The 23,156-nt window shown below is 63.6% G+C and overlaps 15 protein-coding genes across 15 annotated transcripts; 5 read left to right on the top strand and 10 right to left on the bottom strand.

The window, feature by feature from the left end:
- Window positions 1-450: 450 nt before the first annotated feature.
- OSTLU_41004 (predicted protein) lies at window positions 451-1,140 on the bottom strand (the record flags this gene model as incomplete). The annotated part of the gene is made up of 1 exon (XM_001418343.1): window positions 451-1,140. A coding segment is annotated over one exon (690 nt), but the record flags the coding sequence as incomplete, so codon positions are not given.
- Window positions 1,141-2,404: 1,264 nt separating this feature from the next.
- On the bottom strand, window positions 2,405-3,577 carry OSTLU_32014 (predicted protein; the record flags this gene model as incomplete). Its single annotated transcript, XM_001418344.1, has 1 exon — window positions 2,405-3,577. The coding sequence occupies one exon, from the start codon at window positions 3,575-3,577 to the stop codon at window positions 2,405-2,407; it is 1,173 nt and encodes a 390-aa protein (XP_001418381.1).
- Window positions 3,578-3,759: 182 nt separating this feature from the next.
- On the top strand, window positions 3,760-4,625 carry OSTLU_32016 (predicted protein; the record flags this gene model as incomplete). Its single annotated transcript, XM_001418124.1, has 1 exon — window positions 3,760-4,625. The coding sequence occupies exon 1, from the start codon at window positions 4,074-4,076 to the stop codon at window positions 4,623-4,625; it is 552 nt and encodes a 183-aa protein (XP_001418161.1). The 5' UTR covers window positions 3,760-4,073.
- A 56-nt stretch (window positions 4,626-4,681) lies between these two features.
- Window positions 4,682-6,064, bottom strand: OSTLU_32017 (predicted protein; the record flags this gene model as incomplete). Its single annotated transcript, XM_001418345.1, has 1 exon — window positions 4,682-6,064. The coding sequence occupies one exon, from the start codon at window positions 6,062-6,064 to the stop codon at window positions 4,682-4,684; it is 1,383 nt and encodes a 460-aa protein (XP_001418382.1).
- A 713-nt stretch (window positions 6,065-6,777) lies between these two features.
- OSTLU_15666 (predicted protein) lies at window positions 6,778-8,696 on the bottom strand (the record flags this gene model as incomplete). The annotated part of the gene is made up of 2 exons (XM_001418346.1): window positions 6,778-8,505; window positions 8,646-8,696. 2 exons carry the CDS (start codon window positions 8,694-8,696, stop codon window positions 6,778-6,780), a joined length of 1,779 nt encoding a protein of 592 aa, XP_001418383.1.
- Window positions 8,697-8,847: 151 nt separating this feature from the next.
- On the bottom strand, window positions 8,848-11,579 carry HSP70G (Heat Shock Protein 70, cytosolic). Its single transcript, XM_001418347.1, has 2 exons — window positions 11,474-11,579; window positions 8,848-11,044 (listed from the first exon to the last, which is right to left on the bottom strand). Exons 1-2 carry the CDS (start codon window positions 11,546-11,548, stop codon window positions 8,984-8,986), a joined length of 2,136 nt encoding a protein of 711 aa, XP_001418384.1. The 5' UTR covers window positions 11,549-11,579; the 3' UTR covers window positions 8,848-8,983.
- Window positions 11,580-12,084: 505 nt separating this feature from the next.
- On the top strand, window positions 12,085-12,660 carry OSTLU_32020 (predicted protein; the record flags this gene model as incomplete). The annotated part of the gene is made up of 1 exon (XM_001418125.1): window positions 12,085-12,660. The coding sequence occupies one exon, from the start codon at window positions 12,085-12,087 to the stop codon at window positions 12,658-12,660; it is 576 nt and encodes a 191-aa protein (XP_001418162.1).
- A 108-nt stretch (window positions 12,661-12,768) lies between these two features.
- On the bottom strand, window positions 12,769-13,521 carry OSTLU_15668 (predicted protein; the record flags this gene model as incomplete). Its single annotated transcript, XM_001418348.1, has 1 exon — window positions 12,769-13,521. One exon carries the CDS (start codon window positions 13,519-13,521, stop codon window positions 12,769-12,771), a length of 753 nt encoding a protein of 250 aa, XP_001418385.1.
- A 547-nt stretch (window positions 13,522-14,068) lies between these two features.
- Window positions 14,069-15,988, top strand: SDG3513 (predicted protein; the record flags this gene model as incomplete). The annotated part of the gene is made up of 1 exon (XM_001418126.1): window positions 14,069-15,988. One exon carries the CDS (start codon window positions 14,069-14,071, stop codon window positions 15,986-15,988), a length of 1,920 nt encoding a protein of 639 aa, XP_001418163.1.
- A 77-nt stretch (window positions 15,989-16,065) lies between these two features.
- On the bottom strand, window positions 16,066-17,235 carry OSTLU_94434 (predicted protein; the record flags this gene model as incomplete). Its single annotated transcript, XM_001418349.1, has 2 exons — window positions 16,066-16,272; window positions 16,354-17,235. The coding sequence occupies 2 exons, from the start codon at window positions 17,233-17,235 to the stop codon at window positions 16,066-16,068; spliced, it is 1,089 nt and encodes a 362-aa protein (XP_001418386.1).
- A 397-nt stretch (window positions 17,236-17,632) lies between these two features.
- OSTLU_92856 (predicted protein) lies at window positions 17,633-18,340 on the top strand (the record flags this gene model as incomplete). The annotated part of the gene is made up of 1 exon (XM_001418127.1): window positions 17,633-18,340. One exon carries the CDS (start codon window positions 17,633-17,635, stop codon window positions 18,338-18,340), a length of 708 nt encoding a protein of 235 aa, XP_001418164.1.
- A 50-nt stretch (window positions 18,341-18,390) lies between these two features.
- Window positions 18,391-19,329, bottom strand: OSTLU_87446 (predicted protein; the record flags this gene model as incomplete). Its single annotated transcript, XM_001418350.1, has 1 exon — window positions 18,391-19,329. One exon carries the CDS (start codon window positions 19,327-19,329, stop codon window positions 18,391-18,393), a length of 939 nt encoding a protein of 312 aa, XP_001418387.1.
- A 146-nt stretch (window positions 19,330-19,475) lies between these two features.
- On the top strand, window positions 19,476-20,639 carry OSTLU_92857 (predicted protein; the record flags this gene model as incomplete). Its single annotated transcript, XM_001418128.1, has 1 exon — window positions 19,476-20,639. One exon carries the CDS (start codon window positions 19,476-19,478, stop codon window positions 20,637-20,639), a length of 1,164 nt encoding a protein of 387 aa, XP_001418165.1.
- Window positions 20,640-20,654: 15 nt separating this feature from the next.
- On the bottom strand, window positions 20,655-22,208 carry OSTLU_41434 (predicted protein; the record flags this gene model as incomplete). Its single annotated transcript, XM_001418351.1, has 1 exon — window positions 20,655-22,208. One exon carries the CDS (start codon window positions 22,206-22,208, stop codon window positions 20,655-20,657), a length of 1,554 nt encoding a protein of 517 aa, XP_001418388.1.
- Window positions 22,209-22,256: 48 nt separating this feature from the next.
- On the bottom strand, window positions 22,257-23,036 carry OSTLU_92858 (predicted protein; the record flags this gene model as incomplete). Its single annotated transcript, XM_001418352.1, has 1 exon — window positions 22,257-23,036. A coding segment is annotated over one exon (780 nt), but the record flags the coding sequence as incomplete, so codon positions are not given.
- Between the last annotated feature and the right edge of the window lie 120 nt (window positions 23,037-23,156).

Below are 23,156 nucleotides of genomic sequence, written 5' to 3' on the forward strand. Positions count from 1 at the left end.
TTTCTGTGTCCTCGACGTCGTCATCGTCGCCGCGCGTCGCCGTCGTCTCGCGCCGCTCGCGCCGTCGCCGCCGCGTCTTCACCGCCGCGAACCCAAAAACCATCACCTCCGTCGCGTCGCCGCTCGCGCTCGCCCACGACGCCGTCCCTCGAAGCTCACCGTCGCGTCCGGTCGCGCAGACGCGCGCGCGGTGTTCGGGGAAGCCGTACGCGCGCGCGATGGCGCGTCGAACGTCGTCGATGGAAGATGTCCCAAAGTCATCCAACTCGACGCTTTTGACGACGCCGCGGACGTCCTTGGCGACGATGGTCGCGCGCGCGCGCGGCTCCGGCGTTGTGTTCATCGCATGACGCGACGCGCGACGCGCGCGGGGAAGTGGCGTCGTCGTCGTCGTCGTCGTCGTCGTCGTCGTCGTCGTCGTCGTCGTCGTTACAAGAGGACGCGAACGCGCTAGGCGAGTAAGAATGGGTGCGCGAGCGCGGCGCCGACGTCGAGCCTGCCGCGACGCAAAATATTACGCTTGGTGACGAGCCTGCAAGCTAAATCCCACGCGATGCCGCCGTTGACGTCGAGGGCGGAAAAGTCCCAGTTGAGAGCCGACTCGACGTCGGCGCGCCACTTGCGTAAATCGTAACCGGCGTCTTCGAGACGCCTTTGAAAGGCGCCGTTCGGAGCCATGACGTTCTTCCCGCGAAGCTGCGGAACGCCGAGCTGGAGGAGAATCAAACCCGCGGAGTACGAGTCGAACAGTTGCGGCTGCGCGATGGTCCACAGAAGCGGGGCGAGGACGCCGGCGACGAGCGGGGGCGGCGCGGGCGTCTTTTCAGACATGATGAATTGCTCGGGCGGAGAGTATTTGGGATCTAACAACCCTTGCTCGGGGTCGTAATTCTCTCCGCTTCGCAGATCGCACGCCGCGCCGAAATCGATGAGCTTGAATCGCTTGCCCATGAGCACCAAATTCGACGGTTTCAAGTCTCGATGCACGATGCCGATGTCGTGCAGCGCGGCGACGGTGCCCAACAAGTCTCTCATAATCTTCTTCGCGCACCGATTCGCGCGCTTCGCCTCGTCGTCGCCGTCGCGCGCGCGAATCCCCAGCGCGTCCTCCAGCGCGTCGGGAAACCCGCGGTCCTCCAGAAAGTCCTCCAGCGTCGCGTCGCCCTCTTCGCGCGCCCAGACCAAGCACGGCGACCGCGCGCCCTCGACTTCGTAATACGTCCCCAAAAATTTCGCGCACCCCGCCGCGACGAGCGGCGCGCGCGCGACGCGTCTATTGATGTACGCCTCGGCGTTCTGCAGCTCGCTCGCGCCCTCCACCGCGTTCGACTGCTTCACCACCACCGTTCGCCCGCTCTTCGAATCCTCCGCCTCGAACACCGTCCCGAAACTCCCCGCCCCCAACCTTCGCCCTCGACGCACGCTCGCCGCGTCGAACCTTCGCTCCAGCGCCCGCCCCACCGCGTTCGCCACCGTCTGATCGAACGCCCACGGCACGACTCCCGGCTTCGCGATCAGATAAAACGCCGCCGCCGCGTAAATCGCCAGCTCCGCCTCCGGTCCCAAGTCGCCCGCGTACAGCGCGTACCCGCTCGCTCGCTCCGCGCGCGCCTGCGCCGCGACCGTCTCTCGCACCCGCGCCGGCGCGTACCGCTCCCACGCCGGTCCGAGCGTTCGTTCGATCGCGATCGACGCCCGCGCGCTCGCGTCGACGACGGGCGCCGGCGCGTCGGGCAGCGCGCGCCGTAGCTCGCGCGCGCGACGCGTCTCCGTCGTCGTCGTCGTCGCGAGACGCGACGCCGCGTCGGCGCGCGCCGTCGTCGCGATTTCATTATCGTTGCGACGCGTCGTCGTCTCGGTCGTCTCGGTCGTCGTCGTCGTCGTCGTCGTCGTTTCGGTCGTCGCGGATAACCTCGTCGACGTCGCGCGTCGTCGCGCCGCGCGACGCGCGCCGCGCGCGACGCGCGGCGCGCGCGCGACGCGGCGAAACGTTCGCGCGTCGGCGCGTGCGCTCGGCATCGCGACGCGCGACGCGTCGAAGCGTGCGGCGTCGAAGTGCGCGGCGTCGGCGGGACGGACGACGGCAGACGATGGCGCGCGCCGTCGCGGCGCGGTCGAGCGCGACGCGGTCAAGCGCGACGCGTCGACGCGCGCGGACGAGGCCGCGCGTCGTCGCGTCGCGGTCGAGCGCGGCGTCGCGCGCGCGCGGGCGCGCGACGACGCGATGGACGCGCGCGGCGGTTGACGACGACGACGACGGCGCGACGCGCGACGACGACGGCGCGACGCGCGGGACGACGCGCGCGACGACGACGGACGGCGACGGCGACGTCTCGGACGACGGCGACGACGAAACCGACGAGTTCGAGGAATACGAAGTCGAGGTGGATTACGAGCTGCGCGATTACGTCGACGACGCGCGCGCGAGCCTGGAGCGGTTGAGACCGGATTTCACGTGGGGCGCGTGCGAGGCGCGCGCGAGGGCGCGCGCGGAGGGGGGAGTGATGGGGTACGCGAGCGCGGCGGCGAGTAGCGGCGCGGCGGCGAGCGAACGGTTGGACGCGCACTCGGCGGTGGGGACGGCGGTGGCGCTGGGAGCGCTGTGGAGCGCGCGGGCGATTAGGATTGAGCTGGAGAAGCGAGGGCGGGCGGGGGGGGGGGCGGTGGTGGGGAAGGAGATGTCAGAGGAGGAGCGGGCGCGAGAGGCGGAACTGCGAGCGGAGCGACGCGCGAGGGAAGCCGAGGCGGAGAAGGAGCGTCGACGCGCGAGAGACGAGGAAGAAGCCGCGGAGAAGGCTCGAGAGGAAGAGAGAATGCGTTTGCGAGCGGAAGCCGAGGCGAGAGCGGCGGAGGAGGAGGAAAAACGTCGAGAAGAAATGCGCGCGGAATTGCGCCGACGAAACGCCGAGGAAAAGGAACGGTTGGAGGCGAGGTTGAAAGCCGAGGCCGAGGCAAAGGCGGCGCAGCTCGCGGCGGAGCGCGCGGAGCGCGAGAAAGAGCGACTCGCGAGAGAAAAAGCGGAAGCAGAAGAGCTCGCCCGGCGCCAAGTCATCTGCGACGAGCGCGGCGAAGTCGAAATGACGGTGAGCGCGGACACAGAGGTGGTGATGAAGCGCGACAACGCCACGGCGCCCGTGGAAGTCATCGTGACCGCGCGCGTCGGTATCAGCGAAGGTGCGACAGAAAGCGCGTCTTTCCGAAGCGCCGACGAAGCGCGCGTGGCGTCACTTCCGCTGTGTTCCACCGTCGCCGCGAAAGCCATGACGGCGTACGGCTCGGACGCGCGCCTGCAAGACATGATGGGGAACGGGCCTTTGAGTCGACTTCCGGGCATGGACGATCTCGAGTTCGAACATTGGACGCGTGTCATGCAAGCGCGCATGGATAGCGAAATGCGGACGGCCATCGTGCGCTGCGGCGCCGCACTCGAAGTGAAGCTCCGTGAGAGTAAACGCGGCGGCACGGAGAAGAGCAAGGCGACGATTCGCTTCAAGCGCCGATGTCTACCGGCGGAAGACGAAGAGAACATCGTGCATCGAATGGAGTCCGCGGTGGACGCGGTGGCGGGTGAAATCATAGAAGAGATCGAAGGTCCGAGCGGTGGTTGCGATGCCGCGTCGGACATTCTCGCCGCGGTCGAGTTTTATGAGCTCGGACAACTGCACGGCTTGCATCCCTCCGTCGTATTCCCGGCAGAGCATCCGAAGACGGGGCTTTCTGGTGCGCTCATGGCGTCCATTTTGACGCTGTCGCACTTCATCAAGCGCGCTGAACGTGCGTACGCTGACGATATCCGCGTCGGCGAACGTGCGAGACAGCTCGCAGCCACGCTCGTCGGCCGCTCCGCGAGCAAGCAAGGATCTTGGCGAGCGATGTATTTGGACGGTTTTACCGGCGACGCATTGACGTCAGCAGCGGCTATGGCGGACACCGTGCTTCCAGAGGACGACGCCATTCGTATGTTTCTCAACGGCGCCGTCGAAGAACAGCGCCGAAGACTCGCGGGCGAAGAGCGCGCGTTCGAAGAAGAGTGGCCCGACGAAGACGAAGTTCGGAAGAAGCGCCTTAAGGAAATGCGAGAGAGTCAGCCCATCACGGAGCGTTTATACGCGTTGCGCAACTCAGCCTTACAACTCGCACAATCTGGTTCGAAAGACCAAGCGCGAATGATGCTCGAGGAAGCGTATGCGTTGCGCAAAAATGACGTAGCAAAGAACAACAAGGATCCAGAGAATACGGCGGAGACACTTCCAGAACTCATTGCTCTCGTACATTTGTTCGAAACACGTCAAGATTGGGCTGATGATTTACGAGCTATTCGACGAGAAGTTTTGAAAAGTGTTCGCGTCGCGACTGATGAAATCTCAGCCGATGGCGACGCGATCGCCGCTGTTGCGTTGCTTGAATCCGCTGTAGACGAATACGAACCGTTTCTCGGCGAAGATGACGAATGTGTCGTCGCGTATCGAGCAGACGTCGATGCGATGTGGACGACAGCGGGTATCGACCCGGTCGAGCGCGACGAATGTGGGGACGAGTGTATGGCGAACATCGTCGGCAGCGCCGGGGCCATCTCGATGCTTACGGAAAAATACACGAAAGAAATCGAAGTTCGTCGACGTTAGGTGCGAGCGACGTTTCAATGAATATTCCTCTACGTATATGTACAACTTTCTAAGCGCTAACCCTCTTTCGACGAGCGCGAAAACATTCGCGAAAGACTTCTATTGATTTCTGAGAATGCGTTTTGCGTCGCCTCGCCTACGGCTACCGCTGCTCGTTTTGTCGACTCTCCCGCCGCTACCAATGTCTTCTTCGCGGACTCATCCCAAGTCTCCGGCGCTTGTTCGATGGTTTCTTGATCCTCCGATGCTGCTTCGCGAGCGATTTGCTCGGCGGCGGCGACAGATTCCGGCAACATGCACGTCATCGCCGTCGTCGCGGCGCGAATGGTGAGATACGACGACACCGCAGGGACTAACTCAGCGACAAGAATCGGTAAATTGTCCGCCGTGAAGACGCACTCCGACATGCGCTCGTAGAGCGACACAGGCAGCGCTTTGGCGAAGGCTTCTTCGGCGGCTCGATTCGCCTCCCCAGGGCTTCCTCCTTGCGCCTTTACGAAGACCCGAATCCTCTCCGACGCGACCGCGGCATCCCTTTGAGCGCTTCGTTCGGCGCGAGAACCAGATTCGAGAACGGTGCGAATGGCCTCGTTCGTTCGCTCTTTGGCGTCATCCCCCAATCGTGTCAACTTTTCATTAAGGATCTCGCCCAGACTTTTGACCGGCTTGTCGTCGTCCAAGAGATCCTCTGCTTCAGCGCCGCGAAACGCATCAGCCGTTTCCAAATCGTTCATCAAATCTTCCAATTCAAACTGCTCGACCGTCGGTCGCAAAGATATGACATCCACGGCGTTTGATCCGAAGAAGCACAGGAGCGCCGCGGCGATGAGGGATGGACGTAACACGGCGATGTCATCGTCTTCTCGTCCCATGATGGCTATCGCCAGGCATAATCGCATGCGAATCGTAAAGTACATCACCAACTGCGGCAACATCGTGAGAGGTGCCGTTAACGGACCTCCAATCGACAAAACCGTACCCGCGGCGAACGATTTGGACGCATCTGCGTAAATCAACGATTTCTTCAGTTTCGACACCTCGAGCTCGGGATTGACTTCCCTGTGATGCGCGGCGAGCGCGGCGGCGCCTAATATCCCAACGTTCGGCACACCAACGCACGCGCCGCAAATTATTTTCCCAAGCATGTGATTCGCCGCGACGCTCGCACCCGATCGCTCAAACTCTGAAGATTCGCCCATCACGACGTTCCAGAACGTCACGATGTCTCGCAGTGGTTGGTACGTTTCGAGCACAGCCTCAAATCTCGATTTGACGATATCTTGCGCAAATCGCGCGAAGTTTTGAACCCATCGACGCTCACTCATCGATGCTTCCGCCCACGCTAACGTCGAAAACTCCTCCGCGGTGGCGGTGGATCCGTCGGCGACGCGTTCGAACAGCGCCGTCGACTCCAACGATTCAACCGCAGTCGACGCCATCCCCACTCGCGACATCGCATCCATTAACGATTTCGACACCTCGCACCCATCGACGACCACGAAAACGCTCGTCACGCCAACGCGCGCGCACGCGCGCTCCAACGTTTCCTCGAGACGTTCTTCGCTCGCCGTCTCGACCGTCGTCACGACGACGACTGCGTCCGCCGTCGTCGACCGCGCGTCCTCTCGCAGCCCGCCCTCCAGGCGCCGCACCGCCACACCGCTCGGTAAACCATCCACCAACGCACATGAAGCGCTCGCGTCGTCGACTTTATCGCCTTGGCGTCGATGATCGACGACCAGCACCGTCGTCGCGCGCTCCGCGTCCCGCGCGCACGTCTCCGCGAGCGTCTTCACCACCGTCGCCGACGCCTCGCCCACGTCGCGCGGCAGCACGCGCCGCGCGAGGGTGATGTTCGCGCGTATATCGATCGAGAGCGCGCCGAGGGCGTCCTGGCGCGCGAACGCGACGGGAGCGTCAGTCGTCGATCGCGATTCGTCGCATCGGGACGGGCGCGTAACAGTATCGAGTTTGGAAGTTTTACGGCGCACCTTTTTGACGCTATCGCGCGAGACGTCGTGCCAAGCGCCGAGCGCGCGATGCGCGCGCGGGTCGTCGGGCGCGGCGGCGGACATGGGAGACGACGGCGACCGCGCGCGACGGTTTCTGGGGTGACTGGCGAGATAAAATATCTTTTCGACAACCGAGTCGGCTACGCCATCTCGAACGCGTTGGCGAGATTGCGCTCTTGACCTTTAGCCTTGGGAGGCGTGGGAAGAATGAACTCCTCCGCGGAGGGGTTTAAGTTGGAGGCGGCGCCGAAGTCGCGAAGACGCTCGGGGGTGTCGATTTCCGCCGCCATGGCTTTCATGGATTGGGAAATTTCGGGAAGGTTGGAGAGATCTTGCTCGGCGATGGCGTCGATGGAGACGTCTTCTGGCGCGGAGAATTCATCGTGTTGTATTTGGCCATCGATGAGATTCGCGATTTGTTCCTCTTCGTCCGCCTCGAACTCGGCGATGATGGCGTCAATGTCGGCGCCGGTTTCCGCGAGCATCTCGCGAAGCTTCTCCACGCGGCGTCCTTCCTGGCCGAGGCACACCAAGAGATCAGCGAGCTCTTCCTGCGCTTCCGCACTACCGGCGGCGTAACCTTCTGTATAGCCCTCTTCTTTACCTCGCTCGAACCCTCGCTCGAACGCCGCGCTTAAACTCTCTTCCGAGGCATCGACGGCGGAATCGAGCGACGTCGACCGCTCGGCGAGCTTGGCCTCCAAATCTTGTACCTTTGTGGATAGTTCGTTCGTCGTCGCGTGCGCGTGCGCCAGCTCTTCGGTAAGAGCGTCTCGATTCAATTTGATGTCTTCTAATTCCGACGCCCTCGCGTCGATCGCCGCTTGGAGTTCTGCTATCGCAGCGTCGTGCGTCGCGCGTTCGACCCAGTTTTCGTCGTCGCCACCGTCCCAGTACCACTCGCCGGTGTTTTCATCGTACTTCCATCGAGGGTCGTAATCGTAATCGTCGTGGCCTTCGTAACCTTTCCAATCGCCGCGTTCGTCACCTTGCTGCGCTTCGTAAGTCTCCGAAGCGACGATTTCTGTTTCAGTCCACTCAGTCGTCGAAGGCGCGTTCGTGTCCCACTGCGCCACCTCGGCCGCGCCCATCGACGCGTCTTCGTGCTGCAACCACTCCTGCGTCTGCGTTTCCCATTGCGGGTGTTGTTGATCACTCTCAACTGGCGGTACGTCGGCTTCGGCCCAGCGCGGAGACCCATCCGCGGCTTCGGCCCAGTCGCTCGCGCCGCCGCCGAAATCCGCGCCTTCAGCCTCGCGGTCTCCCGCGTCGACCACCGGCGCGGGCGCATCGCTCACCGACGTCCCGCCGACGTCGACATCATGCAATACTGGTGCTCTGTCTTCCTCTACCGCGCTCGCATCGCTCACCGTCGGCTGCATCAACGCCAGAGGCTCGCGTAAACTCTCGCTCTCATCGTCGCCGCCTTCATCCGCCGCCCGAGGCGCCGGCACGAAAAATTGCATCCCCCCGTGCGGTATGGGCGCTCCTGTCCCACCAATCGGCGCCACGCTCGGCACGAACGCGCTCACGTTCGCCATCGGCGCCGCGACCTGCGCCGAAGTCATCCCTTCCCTCGCGAAGACGTCAACGTATCGCGCGCGCGTCCCCGCGTGAGTTGGTCCCGCGCCTCCCCCCGTCGGCGGCCCTTCCCTCGACGCGCTCGCGCTCGGCGCGTCGCCGTCTAGAGATGCGGCCGCCATCGTCGCGTTCGGCGGCTGCATCACCGGCGGCGCGCCGATCTCCGCGGCGCCGCTCGCCGTCCCGCTCGCCGGCGCGCTCCCGTCCACCCACGACTGCGTCTTCTCATCAAAGTAAAACGCCGACTCCAGCCCGAGCTTGGCCTTGGTCACTTTTTTCCCTCCGCCCTGCGCCGCGCGAAAACGAGCGATTCGCGGTCAGTGCGCGTCGTCGCGAGCCGATCTTTGGTTTCAACACGAATCTGCGGTTGACGGATTCGTGAGAGATTAGTCGCGTCTTGCGCCGCCGCGCCGCGAATTGTACGTACGAAACCGAGACGAGCAAACATGCCCTTCGGGGCGTCGTCGTTTTGGGCCATCGCGGTGCGCGCGCGCGCGGCGGTGTGCGGCGCGCGGCTCGCTCGGGACGCGGGAACGGCGGACGCGGCGGCGGCGAGCGAGCGAGCGCAGAAAGGCACGCCGAAGAGGAGACGCTCGAGAGTTGTTGTGTTATCGTCACTATTGCATTTAAACATGAGCTACTAGATCATATGTTGCGGTGAGAAAGAATGGTTACGTGGGTGGCGCGAACCGTCGTCGAGGCGCGCAGAGCGACTCGGGACCGACGCGGCTATCTAAAAGGACGCAGAACTTGACTTTTTATCGCCTAGTCGGTGCCTTCGTACTCACGCATGCGCGCGAGGCGCTCATCTTCTTCCGCCATGGCTTCGGCTTCGGCGCACATGCGCTCGATCTCTTCCGCAGTCAAACGGCCGCGGTCGTGTTGCAAGGACACGTTGGCCTCGACGCCGGTGACGCGATCCTTGGCGGTGACGGTCAACAAACCGTTGGTGTTGACCTCGAAAGTGACATCAATCTTCGGTTCGCCCGCGGAAGCGCGCTCGATGCCAGAAATTTGGAACTCGCCGAGCAAGTGGTTGCCGTCGGTGTTGGAGCGTTCGCCTTCGAAAATGCGCACATCAATCTCGTCTTGGTTATCATAGACGGTGGTGAACTCGCTCTTCTTTTTGCACGGAATCGCAGTGTTGCGTTGCACAACCTTGGCGAATTGGCGACCTTCGCACTCGACACCGAGGGAAAGCGGAACGACATCCATGAGGAGAACGCGAGAAGTCTGCTTGTCGCGGACGCCCGCGAGAATCGCACCTTGCACGGCCGCACCGTACGCCACCGCCTCATCGGGGTGGACAGACTTGTTGAGGGTCTTGCCATCGAAGTATTCGGTGAGGATACCTTGCACGCGCGGGACACGGGTGGAACCACCGACGAGGACGATTTCGTCGACTTCTTCCTTCTTTTTGCCGGCGTCGCTGAGCACGCGCTTGACAGAGTCGAGGCAGCGTTGGAACGTCGGTTCGCAAACCTTCTCGAATTGTTCACGGGTAATCTTCATGTTGATTTCGATTTCACCGATGAAGCATTCGATGTTGGCGTGGTTGGCCACGGACAACTCGCGCTTGGCCTTTTCGCACGCCGTGCGCAACTTGCGAAGAGCCTTTTCATCGCCGGTGAAGATGTCGGCGCCGCGCTCCTTTTCAATCTCCTTTTGCGCGAAAGCCGCGAGGGACGTGTCGAAATCTTCACCACCCAAGTGCGTGTCACCGGCGGTGGAGAGCACTTCGAAGACGCCGTCTTGCAAGTTCAACAAGGACACATCGAAGGTACCACCACCGAGATCGAAGACCAAGATGCATTGGTTCTTGATGACTTCGCCGTTTTCGCCTTCGCGGCGATCGAGGCCGTACGCGAGCGCCGCCGCGGTCGGCTCGTTGATGATACGCAAGACGTCGAGACCCGCGATGGCACCGGCATCCTTGGTTTGGCGACGCTGGGCATCGTTGAAATACGCCGGCACGGTGACGACAGCCTTGGTGATCGGGACACCGAGCTGCGCCTCGGCAGTCGCCTTCATCTTTTGCAAAACCATGGCGGAAATTTGCTCCGGGGCAAAGTCCTTCTTTTCGCCGTTCACGTCAACGGAGACGATCGGCTTGCCGCCTTCGCCTTCTTTGACATCGAACGGCATTAATTCGAGCTCGTGAGCGCACTCGCTGTATTGACGACCGATGATACGCTTGATGTTGAACAGCGTGTTCTTCGGGTTGATGGCGGCTTGGCGCTTGGCGGCGTCGCCGACGAGGCGGCCTTGCTCGGTGAACGCAACCCAAGACGGGGTGGTACGGTCGCCTTCGGCGTTCGTCAGCACGTGCGCTTCACCGTTTCTCCACACGGACACGCAAGAGTACGTCGTACCGAGATCGATACCGATGACGTGCTCGTCGAGCGTGACGTTATCCATTTGCGCGCTCAACTTGGCCGCTTCAATCTTAGCCTTTTGCGCCAACTTGGCTTCACCCAAACCTTCAATCAAGTTGTTGTTCTTCGGGTCCACGGTCAAACCGCGCTCGTACGCATTCATGGCGTCGTGCAAGAAACCAGCCTTGAAGAGCGCGAAACCGAGACGAGAGTACCCCTTGGCGAAATCCGGGCGCAACTCGATGCATCGGCGCGCATCCGCGCACGCCTTGGAGTGTTGGTCCAAGTTGGCGTAGCACGCGGAGCGGTTAGAGTAGAAAATGTGATCGTACGGATCGCACTCAATCGCCTTGGTGAACTCAGCCGTGGCGGCGTAGTATCGACCGGCGGAGAACGCGTTGTTCCCAGCCGCCTTAAACTTCGCCGCTTGCTGCTTCATCGCCGGCGTGACCTGCGCGCGCGTCGTCGTCGTCCGCCTCGTCAGTCTCCCACATCGCGCGTCTCTCTCCGTCGACCGTCTCCACCGCCTCTCGCGTCCCGTCTCTCACCCCCCTCTCGCGTCCCATCGCGCGTCGCCCCACCTCGCGTCGCGCTCGCGCCTCCCTCGCGCGTCGTCCCTCGCGCGTCTTCGCCCCGCGCCCGAAGGGCCGCGCCCGGCCCTATCCGAAATCCCCATCGTCGCCCCTCCCGCGCGTCCGCCGCGCCTTCGGTCTCCCGCGCGTCCCGATCGCGTCGCGCGTCCTTTGCGCGCGTTTCACCGCGCCGTCGATCGTCCCGCGCGCCCCATCGCGCGCGCCGTCGTCCGATCGGTCGCGCGCCGCCATCCATCCATCCGTCCGCGCGCGTCGCGTCGCGGTCGCGATCGCGTTCCGCGACGCACCTGAATCAGATCGTCCTCGTCGTGCGCGACGACGGGCGCGGCGGCGGTCTTGCCTCCCTTCTTGCTGGGCGCCATCGTGTGCGGTGCGCGCGGCGAAGCGCGTCGGTGTGCGGCGCGCGCGCGCGGCGGCGGCGCGACGGGAAACCCCGCGCGCGCGCGGGGCGTCGCGCGATGCGACCGTTTTCGTGTGGGTAAACAGTCTAAAATCGGACATTCGGAGCGATCGCGCGATCGATCGCGCGCTCGGACGCGCGAAAGGCGCGTCGAGGGTCGATCGCGACGCGCGAACGGCGCGTCGCGGGTCGATCGCGACGACGGACGCGCGATCGACAATGATGGGGCGCACACGGCGACGCATGCGCGCCGCGCCGCGCACGTTCGACGTGCGGCGGGACGATGCGACGTCGACGTCGACGTCGACGAAACGCGTGACGTTCGTGCGACACGCCGAGGGGTTTCACAACCTGAAGGCGGCGCTGACGTTCGACACGACGTACAACTCGAGCCTGAACTTTGACGCGCGATTGACGCCGCGAGGCGAGGCGCAGTGCCGCGCGCTGGCGGAGACGCGAGGGGTGTGCGAGGATTGCGATCTGGTGGTGACGAGCTCGATGACGCGGTGCGTGCAGACGTCGCTGCTGTCGTTTCCGACGCTGACGCGCGCGGCGAGGGACGCGGTGCCGTTCGTGGCGAACGAGGACTTGAGGGAGACGGCGAACTATTGGTGCGATCGACGGCGGACGACGGAGGAGCTGGAGCGAGAGTTCGGCGATCGGGTGGATTTTTCGGCGTGCCCGATGAGGGATGAGTTGTGGGAGCGGTACGAACGAATTGCGGGGCCGCCGGACGCGTGGACGAAGCATCGAGAGTCGTGCGACTTGTATTACGTCGCCAATCGGTGTCGAGCGTTTTTCGAGTGGCTCGAACGCAGACCGGAGCGGAGAATCGTGGTGAGCACGCACTCGGCGCTGCTGCGTTGCATGTTTTCGTACGGTCATCCCGGCGGCGTGCGCGCGGCGCCGGAACAGATTTTCGATTCCGGCGGCGTCTTTGGGGGGGACACGTCCAAGGGCGTTCCCGTGGTGAGCTACGGCGACGACGTCGACTTCGCGGCGCGCATGCGCGAAGACTTCGATAACTGCGAGTATCGCACGTGCTTCGTCGATTTCGCTCCGCGTGCGGTGTAGACCAAAAGCCTCTTCTGCTGACGCCAAGATTGAGAATATTTACTAGGGGGACGGTAAGAGGGCTCGCCGCGCGTTGTATTTGTATTAAAATCAATTCGTATTTCGCTACTAATCAAACTTTTTCGGGTTGAGGTTGACGAACGGCTCGCATGTTTCGTCCGTCGAGGCGTCGCCGAAATCGCCTTCCATTTCGTCTAAAGAATCGTACGTGTTCCCCTTGGCGTCCCAATACGCCCAACTCTGATCGAGCACGTGCGACATCCGACGCTCCTTCGCCGCCAAGTATCCTTCGTTGAATAAATTCGCCTTGACCACGCACGCGATGCGACCGGTTATTTTTATCCCCCCACACTCTAATTCTCTGATCTTTCTCGGATTGTTTGTCATCAGTTGCACGCTGCGCACGTCCAGCTCTCGCAACATGTTCTCCACCGCCGTGTACTCGCGCGTGTCGTCCGGCAACCCGAGCCTTCGGTTGGCGTCCACGGTGTCCACCCCCTCCTCTTGCACCGCGTACGCCGCGATCTTATTCGCCAATCCGATCCCACGTCCCTCTTGCTGCAAGTAACACACGATCCCGGGTCCGTTTTCTTTAATGTAATCCATCGCCATCTCCAGCTGTTGCTTGCAGTCGCACTTCATCGACCCTAACACCTCCGACGTGAAGCACGCGTCGTGCACGCGCACCGGCACGTTCTCGCGTCCCTCCACGTCGCCGTATATCACGCACACCGGTTCGGTGACGTCTCCCGTCGTCGGATTCGCGTGTCGATACGCCCTGACCCTGTAGAACCCCTTGTCCGTCGGCAGCTTGGTCTCCGCGACGAAGCGCGTGAGCCCGAGCGTCGCGTCCTCCGACATCTCGCGCATCTTCGCGCGCGATTCCGTCTCTTCCGGCGTCGATCGCGCGCGCGTGCGCTCGCGCGCGCCGCGACTCGTCGACGACGCGGACGCCGTGGATGACGACGACGACGCGCGCGCGCGCCGCGCGGACGCGCTCGACCGCGCGGACGCGCTCAAGGACGGCCGAAGCACGCTCGACGACGCGCGCATGCTCGACGACCTCGGGCGACGACGACGACGGCGCGCGGGTCGACGCGCGTCGGTGTCGCGTCGCGCCGACGACGCCGCGCGGTCTATCCGAGCGAAGAAATTAGACAATCGGGTGTGTGATACAGTGAGATGAAATAAATGAAACGTCGTGTGCGTGATGGGCAAAAAATTGCTGATTTAGGGGGTCGAACCCTAGATCTTCTGCTTACAAGGCAGACGCCTTACCACTTGGCCAAACCAGCGATGCGCGTACATTAGCACAGATTACGCTATCAAACGACGATAAATAATTGATTGAAACACGCGCGCGCGTTCGTTACGAATTGTTACGGGTGCGTCACTCCGCGCCGTCGCGATGTCGCGCCCGTTCGAGCGCTTCGACGTCCCGGGCGCGCGCGACGGCGCCGTTTCGAACGAGCGCGGCGTGCGCGCGACGCGAACGATCCCCGCCGGCGCGCGCATAATGACCACGGAGCCTTACGCCGCGGCGCTGCGCGCGGAGAAGCGCGAGAGCCACTGCGCGTGGTCGTTTCAACCGCTGCGCCTCGGCGCGCGCGCGCGCGTCGCGCGCGCGGCGTGCGGCGCGGCGTTCCGAGACGAAGAGAGCCTGAAACTCGCGAACACCGTCGAGGCGTTCGAACGCGCGAGCGCGTGGGTGCGAAAGTCGAGTCGAGGAACGCCGGAGACGTCGGCGCGGTGCGCGCTGCAGTGCCTGGCGCGACGCGCGGGCGAGCGGGACGGGACGTGCGAACGCGCGCGGTACGAACTGTTGGGAGAAGACGCGCGGGGATTCGATGGGGTGTGGGCGCTGAGGGAATCGAGGGGACGCGATGGGAAGAGCGCGCGGGAATTGGAGAAGGCGATGGAAATCGCGAGCGCGGCGACGGTGGTGGCGGCGCTCGCGGGCGAGGCGATGGTGAAGGGGGCGACGCCGGAGGAGATAGAGACGAAAATGCTCAACCTGAAGGTCGAGTCGGGGGTCGACACGCAGTTTGTGATCTCGTTGTTGTCGCGATTTGAAATTAATGGGTTCACCATCGCGGACGACGACATGCAACGCGTCGGTTTCGGGATTTATCCCGAGGCGTCTCTGTTTAATCACTCGAGCACGCCCAACGCGCAGGTGATGTTCAAGGGTAAGACGCTCGTGGTGAAGACGTTGAGGGAAATCGCGGTCGGCGAGGAAATCACGATCTCGTACGGCGAGCAGTACATGCCGCGAGAATGGACGAGACGCCGGATGCTCTCGTCGTACGGTTTCGACGCATATGCGGCGTACCCCAAGTATGAAGTCGCGGAAGCGGCGCGGCGACGAGTCTTGGACGCCGCGACGCGAACGCGGCTTCCCATGCGATTGGGCGAACTAGTCGATTTAGGCGAGGACGTGTGCTGGTATGCGGGCGAACTTCTTCCCGACGAAGATCTCGCGCGCGACCGGTTTTGGCACCAACTCGACGTCGACGCGTACGGGGACGAGTTTGCAAACTCTGGAATCATGCTCATCAAAGACGAATCACGCGCACGCAAAACGAGCGATGATGACGACGACGATCACGACGACGGTTGGAACGAAAACAATGAGATCATGATTTGGGGCAAATTCCCAGAACATTGCGACCGCGAGCTCACCGCCATTAATTTTGCCAACGCCGCGCGCTCGCTCGAACTTCTCGGCGCGGATGGCGAAGACGACGACGAGGACGACGATCGCGATCCCGTGATCGCATTGCAGGGCTATGAGAAAGTGGCGCGCGCGTTGTTATCAGGAGACGATAAAGCAGCCGCAGTGGGAAGAAATCACGAGATATTAAAGCACGTCAATCTAAAACGGACGTTGAAGTTGACGGAACTCACGGCGCGCGTGATGCGAGATTTTGATGAACGCAAATCTGCGTGTTTCGTTGCCGTGGTGGAAAGTTCCGTGGGGGCATTTCGCGCGTGTCAAGCCACTGAAACGGTGTACAAAATGAGCGCCGGATTCAGCCCGTTCGATTCCGTGTACGTCCATCTTAAATTTCAAATGCTCAAGCTCGGCGTCTTGGCGTTGGGGTACCTCGCGCACCTGTGCGATCAGAGCGGTGCGCGCGCTGACTATCGCAAGCTCGCTCGTGAGTTGTGCCGACACGCGATTCTTACCCATAACGAACTCAAAACTGTCATGAGTAAAGCGAGCTGCGACGGCATGGTGATGCACAACGAGTGGAGTCGAGATGCTCAATCACTTTTCGCCGACTTGAGCTTCATTCGTCAACGCATCCAACAGTGGGGGAAATAGAGGAATAGGGATCGTTGATAGCTGCGCAATTTCGTATTGTTACAAGTAGTACCAGTAGTCAGTCTAGAAATGGTACGTCACGATTCGTCGACGCTCATCGCGAAACGCGGCGCCACGCCGGTTTGGACGTAGTCAACCTTCCAACCTGATCGAATCATCGACGCTTCGAAGTCGGCGACGCGCTCGTCAGCGTATGCGTACGCACGGGATCTCGATTTTGTCTCGTCCACGCGAAGCTTTTGACACGCTAACGCGGCGGCGAGCATATCGCGTGACGTCGCGTGCTCGAGCAGGAGCACCGAGGCGACGTCGTCGCGTTTGGGATCCCATCCCAACACGTACGATCGACCTTTCGCGAGGCGTACGGCGTCGGTGAACGCGTTCCAATCCTCGCCGATTTCGCTCGGTGATGCTCCGTACGAGGGCGTCGTCGCCGTGCGACGCGGTTTGTACACGCCCTCCATGTCGGCGACGACGACGCAGTCGGGAAGTTCCTCGTCCTCGTTCGCCACGAACGCCTCCGCGAGCTTCAACAATCGAAACCGATTGAGCGTATCAAACTTCAGCGATTTGGCCGCTTGCCAACACGCGAACACGTGAACGCCGATGACGCCACCATAGGCACCGAACGCCGCGACGAACGCGCCGAACTCGTCGCCATCCGCCGCGAGATCCGCCGCCGCCGCGCTCACGAGCTGAAACACCTGAATCCCCGCCGGAAGCGCTATGAGCGCCAACCATCGCCCCTGTACCTCGAGTTTGGCACGAATGTCCCCTAAATTATTATTTCGCCCGAAATGTTGCATGAACGTCCCGTTCAACAGGCTCCCTCGTCCCGTCAACGCCGCCGCTCTGACAAACGTCGCCGACGCCGCCAACGGCAAAAACAACCCCGGTGCCGCCGGCGTCACCAACTCTATCGCTCGCGCCACGTCCTCGAGCGTATTCGACAACCCCCACCATCGTTTCGGGTCCTCGTCGTACCTCTGTCCCCCGAACGACCCCGCGATGAGCGTCGCGAACGATCCCACGCCGTCCTTCAGCACCCACTTCGCCGCCGCCGTCAGCGGCAGCGCCCCCGGCGTGTTTCCCATCCCCAGCGCCACCAGCAGCGACTGCGCGCTCATTATCTCCAGCACGTCCCTAAACAGCAGCGACAACAGCTGCCAGCGCAACCATTCGACGTAATCCGCGCTCGTCGTCGCCGGGAATCCGCTCGGCAGAAAGATTCTTCGCAGCTCCGGCATCACGCTCGCCCGCTCCCGTCCCGTCGCCGCGTCGATCGGTCGCGCGCGTCGCATCGACCGCGACGCGTCCGCGCTCGCGATCCACCTCGCGCTCGCCTGCGCGCCGCGCATCTCGACCACGTCGAGGCGTCCCGGCGTCGCCGACGACGTCGTCGGCGCGTCATCGTCCGACGTCGCGTCGCGCGCGCGCCGCGCGCCGCCTCGGCGCGCCGGCGCGGCGCGCGAGAGGTCTCGGCGCGCGCGCGACGGCGCGCGCGCGACGTTCGCGCCTCGGCGCGGCGCCGACGCGCGCATGACGCGGCGTCGATGATTGACGACGACGCATCACTCGGCGACGCGCGACGCGCGACGCGCATCGCCCGAGGCGCGCCCTCGACGCCGCGCGACGACGCGCGCGATGCCGCGCGCGACGACGCGCGCGACGACGCGCGCGACGACGCGCGCGACGACGCGCGCCGCGACGACGGCGACGCGACGCTCGAGGACGACGCGCGCGGCGCGAGCGACGACGCGACGACGCGCGACGTCGATCGAGGACGTCCCTCCCGAAGACGTCGCCATCGTGGTCGAACTGCTGGACAGCGAGTCGGGGGAGGAGGTGACGGAGAAGGTGGACGCGATGGCGAAGGGCGGGTTGCTCACGGCGGGCGTCGTCGAGGCGGCGCGCGTCATCGTCGAGGCGAATCGACAGAGTGGACAAGACCCCGACGTCGTGGCGCTGCTGGAAGACGTGTATAAAACGTTGGATGTGAGACTGCGCGAGATGGCGGCGACGCAGGTGAAGGATGCGCTGACGTTCGCGCAGGAATTGATGAAGTATTTCACGGCGGAGGATTTGGAGCGCGACGAATCGGTGGCGGTGACGAAGGTGCAGTTGATGATGCGAGAGGAGTTCGAGAGGCCGGGAGGGGTGTCGAGGGAAGCGTTGGCGAAATATCTCGACGAGGTGTTGCCGGTGATGGATCAACAGGACGAGAGAATACAGAGCGGGTTGGAGACGGCGACGACGCCCGAGCAACAGGCGCAAATCGTTCAGCTGATGATGCAACGCACGAAGGAGCGCATGCAAATCGAATTCATTCGCGATTGCGCGGCGGGAATTTGAGCGCGATGGACGGTGATTTTTAATATCAAAACTACTAATACTGACGACGACTAATTGAAGCGTAAACCAAACTTTGATTGCCCCCCCCTCGATTGGCCGCGCAGCTCGGCGCCGCCCGCGAGGCCCATGTCGAAATTCGCCTTGCTCTCGACTTGCGTGCCCGACGCGGCGAATCCAGTGCCTCCTTTTTGCAGTTTAATGACATCCTTATCGGGTCGAATCTTCACACCGTCGTACGCGCCCTCTTTCTCGACGACTCGCTTGAAACCTTCCTCCGAAATCGCCGTCCCCGTCGGCTTGAGCACGACGATGGCCGTGGCGTTCGTAAACGTCTTATACGTGATCGGACACATGTACTTCCCGCTCTCCCCCTCTCGCACTTTCGTCCACTTGATCGTCACTAAATCCTTCATCCGCAACCTCTCCAACGTCGTCGGACACTTGGTCTCCTTCTCCGGCTTCTCCTTCGCTCGCGTCAACCCGTCGTCGACGCCGCCGTCCACCCTCCAAAACCCATCCATCGTCGCCGCGCGCGTCGCGTTCACCTCCATCGCCTGTCGCGACGCCGCGCCCGCGTACGCTTTCCCCTCGCCCTCGACCTCGTCCGTCGTCCCTCCCCCGCCGTGATTCGCCGCGTGAAACGCCGCCAGCTCGACGCGTCGCCGCTTCGCGTCCCGCGCGTCGTCCGCCCTCGCCTCCGCCTCCTTCGCCCGCGCGTGCTCTCGCGCCTTCCGCTCGAACTCCCGCCTCTGATCGACGAGACATTGCACGATCGCGCCTCGATCGTACACCACGCCTCGCGGCGTGCACACGCCGTCGTCCGTCGTCGACAGCGTCAGCGCGCACGCGTCGAAATCCTTCACCGTCTCCCGCCCGAGTCGCTCGCGCACGGTCCCGTATCCCAGCGCGCGCCGCTCCGCGTGCGTCAGCGCCTCGGAACCGAGCGTCCCGGCCTGCTTGGAGTGCTTCTTCGTGCTCCCGCGCGCCATGACGCGCGCGATTCTGTCGTCAAAAAGCGTCGACGCGCGGCGTTCGCGACGCACTCGTCGACGCTTCGAGCCGCGCGCGCGCGCGCGTCGCGACCGCGACGGCGACGACGCGGCGCGCGCGATTCTCGTCGCGTCGCCGCTTCGCGATGCGCGCGTCGTGGGTCGAGGTGTCGACGCCGCGTCGTCCGCGTTCGAGTGCGCTCGCGCGCGTCGTCGAATCCTGCGTCGCCGGCGCGTCGAGCGACCTCGCGAGCGGCGACGACGCGCGCGCGCGCGTCGTCGCGACCGCGGTCGTGAAGCGCGGCGCCTCGGCGCTCGGCGCGGCGTCGGAGGAGTTCGGCGGGACGGCGCCGCGCGGGTTGGCGCGCGCGACGACGGCGCGGCTGCGAGCGCTGGGCGTCTCGGACGCCGTCGTCGACGAGTGCGGACGACGGTTTTGGCGCTCGAGCGATGGTGCGGAGGTGGTGGTGCCGACGTCGAGCGTCGGGTGGTTGACGCACGCGAAGGCGCAGTATTGCGCGGCGAGGCGGGACGGAAACGTGGACGCGGCGAGCGAGCGGGACGGGACGGGACGGGCGACGCGGGACATCGCGGTGGGCGAGACGCTGACGGTGCGCGCGGAGGAGAGCGAGGGCGATGGGGGGAGCGGTGGATGGGTGGGCGCGTCGGCGGTGCGCGCGGAGGAGGGCGAGCGAGGAGACGGGTTGTTGCGGTGGTTGACGACGGCGGCGCCGGCGGCGTTGCGATCGAAGGCGGACGGATCCGTCGGCGTCTTCGCGCTCGAGGACGTCGCCGCGGGGCGGACGCTGGATTTTTCGATGAAACGTGTGGATGAAATCGTGCGCGGGAGCCCGCTCGTGGGCGAGGAGGTGCACGGGAAGTTGGCCAAGGCGTTTCGGCGTCACGGCGCCGCGGGCGAAGCCGCGCTCGAACGATTACGAAGACGATTTCCTTTTTCGAAGACGTACCAGACGTTCCCGATGTTCGGCGCGTTCGATGAGATTACGACGCTGAGCGCGATTAGTCACGCGGACGAGCCGAATTTGGCCCGCGAGGCGAACGCGCCGCTCGGCGCGCGATTCGTCGCGACGCGAGACGTCGCCGCGGGCGAGGAGTTCACGTTGCATCGCGGACGCGACTGCATTTTAGAGGTGCCAGGCACGGGTGGGTTTTTAGCGCACTACGAGTGGGCCGTAGAGGGTAAGGAGGCGCCGTGGGAGCGCGCGGGCGCGGGAGGACGCGCGCGCGGCGGGATAGACTATAGCAAGTGGGACGACGTCGCGTCGAGCTCATCGGAGGATTTAGATTAATTTTAGAGCGCGCCGCTATCGTTTACAATCGTCTAAGTGCGCGTTTATCTCGCTCGCGATGTACTCGGCTTCCCTTCGACTCAAGCTCGCTAAAATCGGCACCATCGTGTCGTCCTCGCGTTTGATATAAATCAAACCGTCCGGGCGAACGAAGCAGCCTTCTAAATCGGCGGTTTCGCCCACCTTGTCGATGAATTTCATCCCACCCCCTTCGCACGCGACGCGATAGTTTTCTCGGTCGATGAAGACGTCACCCTTCGCGACGAAAGATCGCACGACTTCGCCGGACAAGTCCGCGCCGACTTTCCAAAAAGGTAACGAAAATAACGCCATGAGCCACGCGCCGGACGCCAACACGCCAGCCGTCCATAATCCCGTGATCGCGGTCCACGTGATGCCAAAGAATGCTTTGTACAACACATCACCATTCGCACCTGAGGGCGGAATCGCGATTGATACTGAATTTCCGGCGTCGCGAACGAGCTCGGTGACCATGGTTTTCGGTTTCGGCGAGCCGCGCGGTGCGAGAGGTTCCGGCGCATAAATGGGCACCGTCGGCGTACGTTCCACCACGTCGTCGCTTCGACCGCGAAAATTTCTACCACTCACCATGGGAGTCGCGGCGGAATTCAGCGCGTCTAGCGCCTCTCGAGGCGTGCGAAACCGATCTTCCGGCGACGGCTCGAGCAAGCGCTCGAGCACCGAGCGCAAGCGACGATCTTCGATGTAAACTTCGTCGAAATTTACCTTCAATCGCTCTGTTTTGAACCCACTCGGCGGTCGTCCACTCAGCAGAAACAACACCGTCGCGCCGACGCCGTACTGATCGCTCTTCGGCGATGAACCTCCCATGAGCGTTTCCGGCGCCATGTAACCGAAAGTTCCGACCACCGTCGATCCGAACGAATCAGAATCGATCGCCGCCGCCGCGGCACCGCCGAAATCAACCAAAAACACGCGTTCCCCATCGTCATCGATCACCACATTCGCCGGCTTCACGTCTCTGTGCACCACCGGCGGTCGCAACGAGCTCGTGTATTCGAGCGTCTCCAGCAACTGTCTCAAAATTTCGCGCGCCTCGCGTTCCGTCGGACGCCACCCTTCGCCCACTTTATCCTCTAAATTTCGACCGACCGCTAAACGTTGCACCAAGACGTACCTTCGATCGAACTCGCTGTCCAGCGTGAACGAATCGACGTACTCGGGCACGCGCTCGAAGTCGAGCGCTCTGAGCGTCGCACACTCGCGCTCGAACAATTCTACCGCCTTGAAACCCCCGTTCGTCGAGCGGCCGCGGCCGCGAAGCGTGAGCGTCTTCAGCGCGACGTCCGCGCCGTTCGACTCGCACCGCGCGCGATACGTCACCGCGCTCGAGCCGGCGCCCAGGCGCTCCAACAGTTGGAACTTTTCGCCGCTGGGACTCGTCAGGGACGTCCCGACGTCGACGTCGTCGTCCGCGAAGCCGCGCGCGCGCGCGCGCGCGCGCGGGCGTCGACGTCGTCGCGACCGGGGCGCTTCGAGCGCGCGGGCGCGCGCCGAGGGCGCGGTGAAGGACGACGCGCGAGCCATGAGGCGCGAAGTGGCGCGAAGCGCGCGAGACGCTGAATTTACAATCATCTAAGACGACCGCGCGTCCGCGGCGGTGGCGTAACGACCGCCGGCGACGGTCTGATAATTCGCCCTTCGCTCGCGCTTGGTCGGAACGTTCCCGGAAGGCACGCCCGTGGCGAGCTCGACGCCCGCGTCGTCGACGAGGACGAAGCGCGAGAAATCGTCGCCCCCAGCCCCGGGCACCCACACGAGCTTCCACGCCACTCTCGATTGAAATTGCACGTGCGCGACGTCTGCCGGTGGTTCCTGCGCGCTGCCGAGTATGCACGTGCACCACGACCCGCCCTCGCCCATGGTATCGTCGCGCGCCGCTCGGATGCCTTCGCCGAGGGGATTATCATACGCCATCCCCGCGACGCGTCCCTGATTTTTGTTATCGGCGTGCTCGAGAATCATCGTCGTCGCGTCGACGTGATTAAAATCGTTGAAGCAGTGTCCGGTGTTGCCCTTACCGGGCGGCACGTTCGTGAGGTCCTTCAGTCCCGCGGCCCAGAGCAATTTCGGTCGCACCGTCGCGTCCCAGTCTCCGCTCAGCGTCTCTTCGCTCAGGCTCGCCGCGCGCGCGCGTCCGTTCGCCGTGCGCTCGAGCGCGGTGCCGGGGTATTCGTTCATGCCGTCGCCGAGCGACGCTCTGGCGCGCGTGCCGTACGTCGCCGCGTCGCTCGAGCGCGCGAAGACCAAAAGCGCGGCGCCGAGCGACGCGAGCGTCGAACGACGACGGAGACCGACCGACGACGACGACGACGACGACGACGCGCGCGCGCGTTTACTCGCGTGCGTTCGCACGGCGGCGCGCGTCGCCGAGGCGGTGACGCGGAACGCGCTCATGCGCGCGCGAGTCTGACGTCAGCGAACGAGCGCGAACGAGCGCGAACGAGCGCGCGACGCGTCGCGACGCGTGCTGAC

Source organism: Ostreococcus lucimarinus, chromosome 6 (assembly GCF_000092065.1).
Source record: "Ostreococcus lucimarinus CCE9901 chromosome 6, complete sequence".
Lineage (NCBI taxonomy): Eukaryota > Viridiplantae > Chlorophyta > Mamiellophyceae > Mamiellales > Bathycoccaceae > Ostreococcus > Ostreococcus sp. 'lucimarinus'.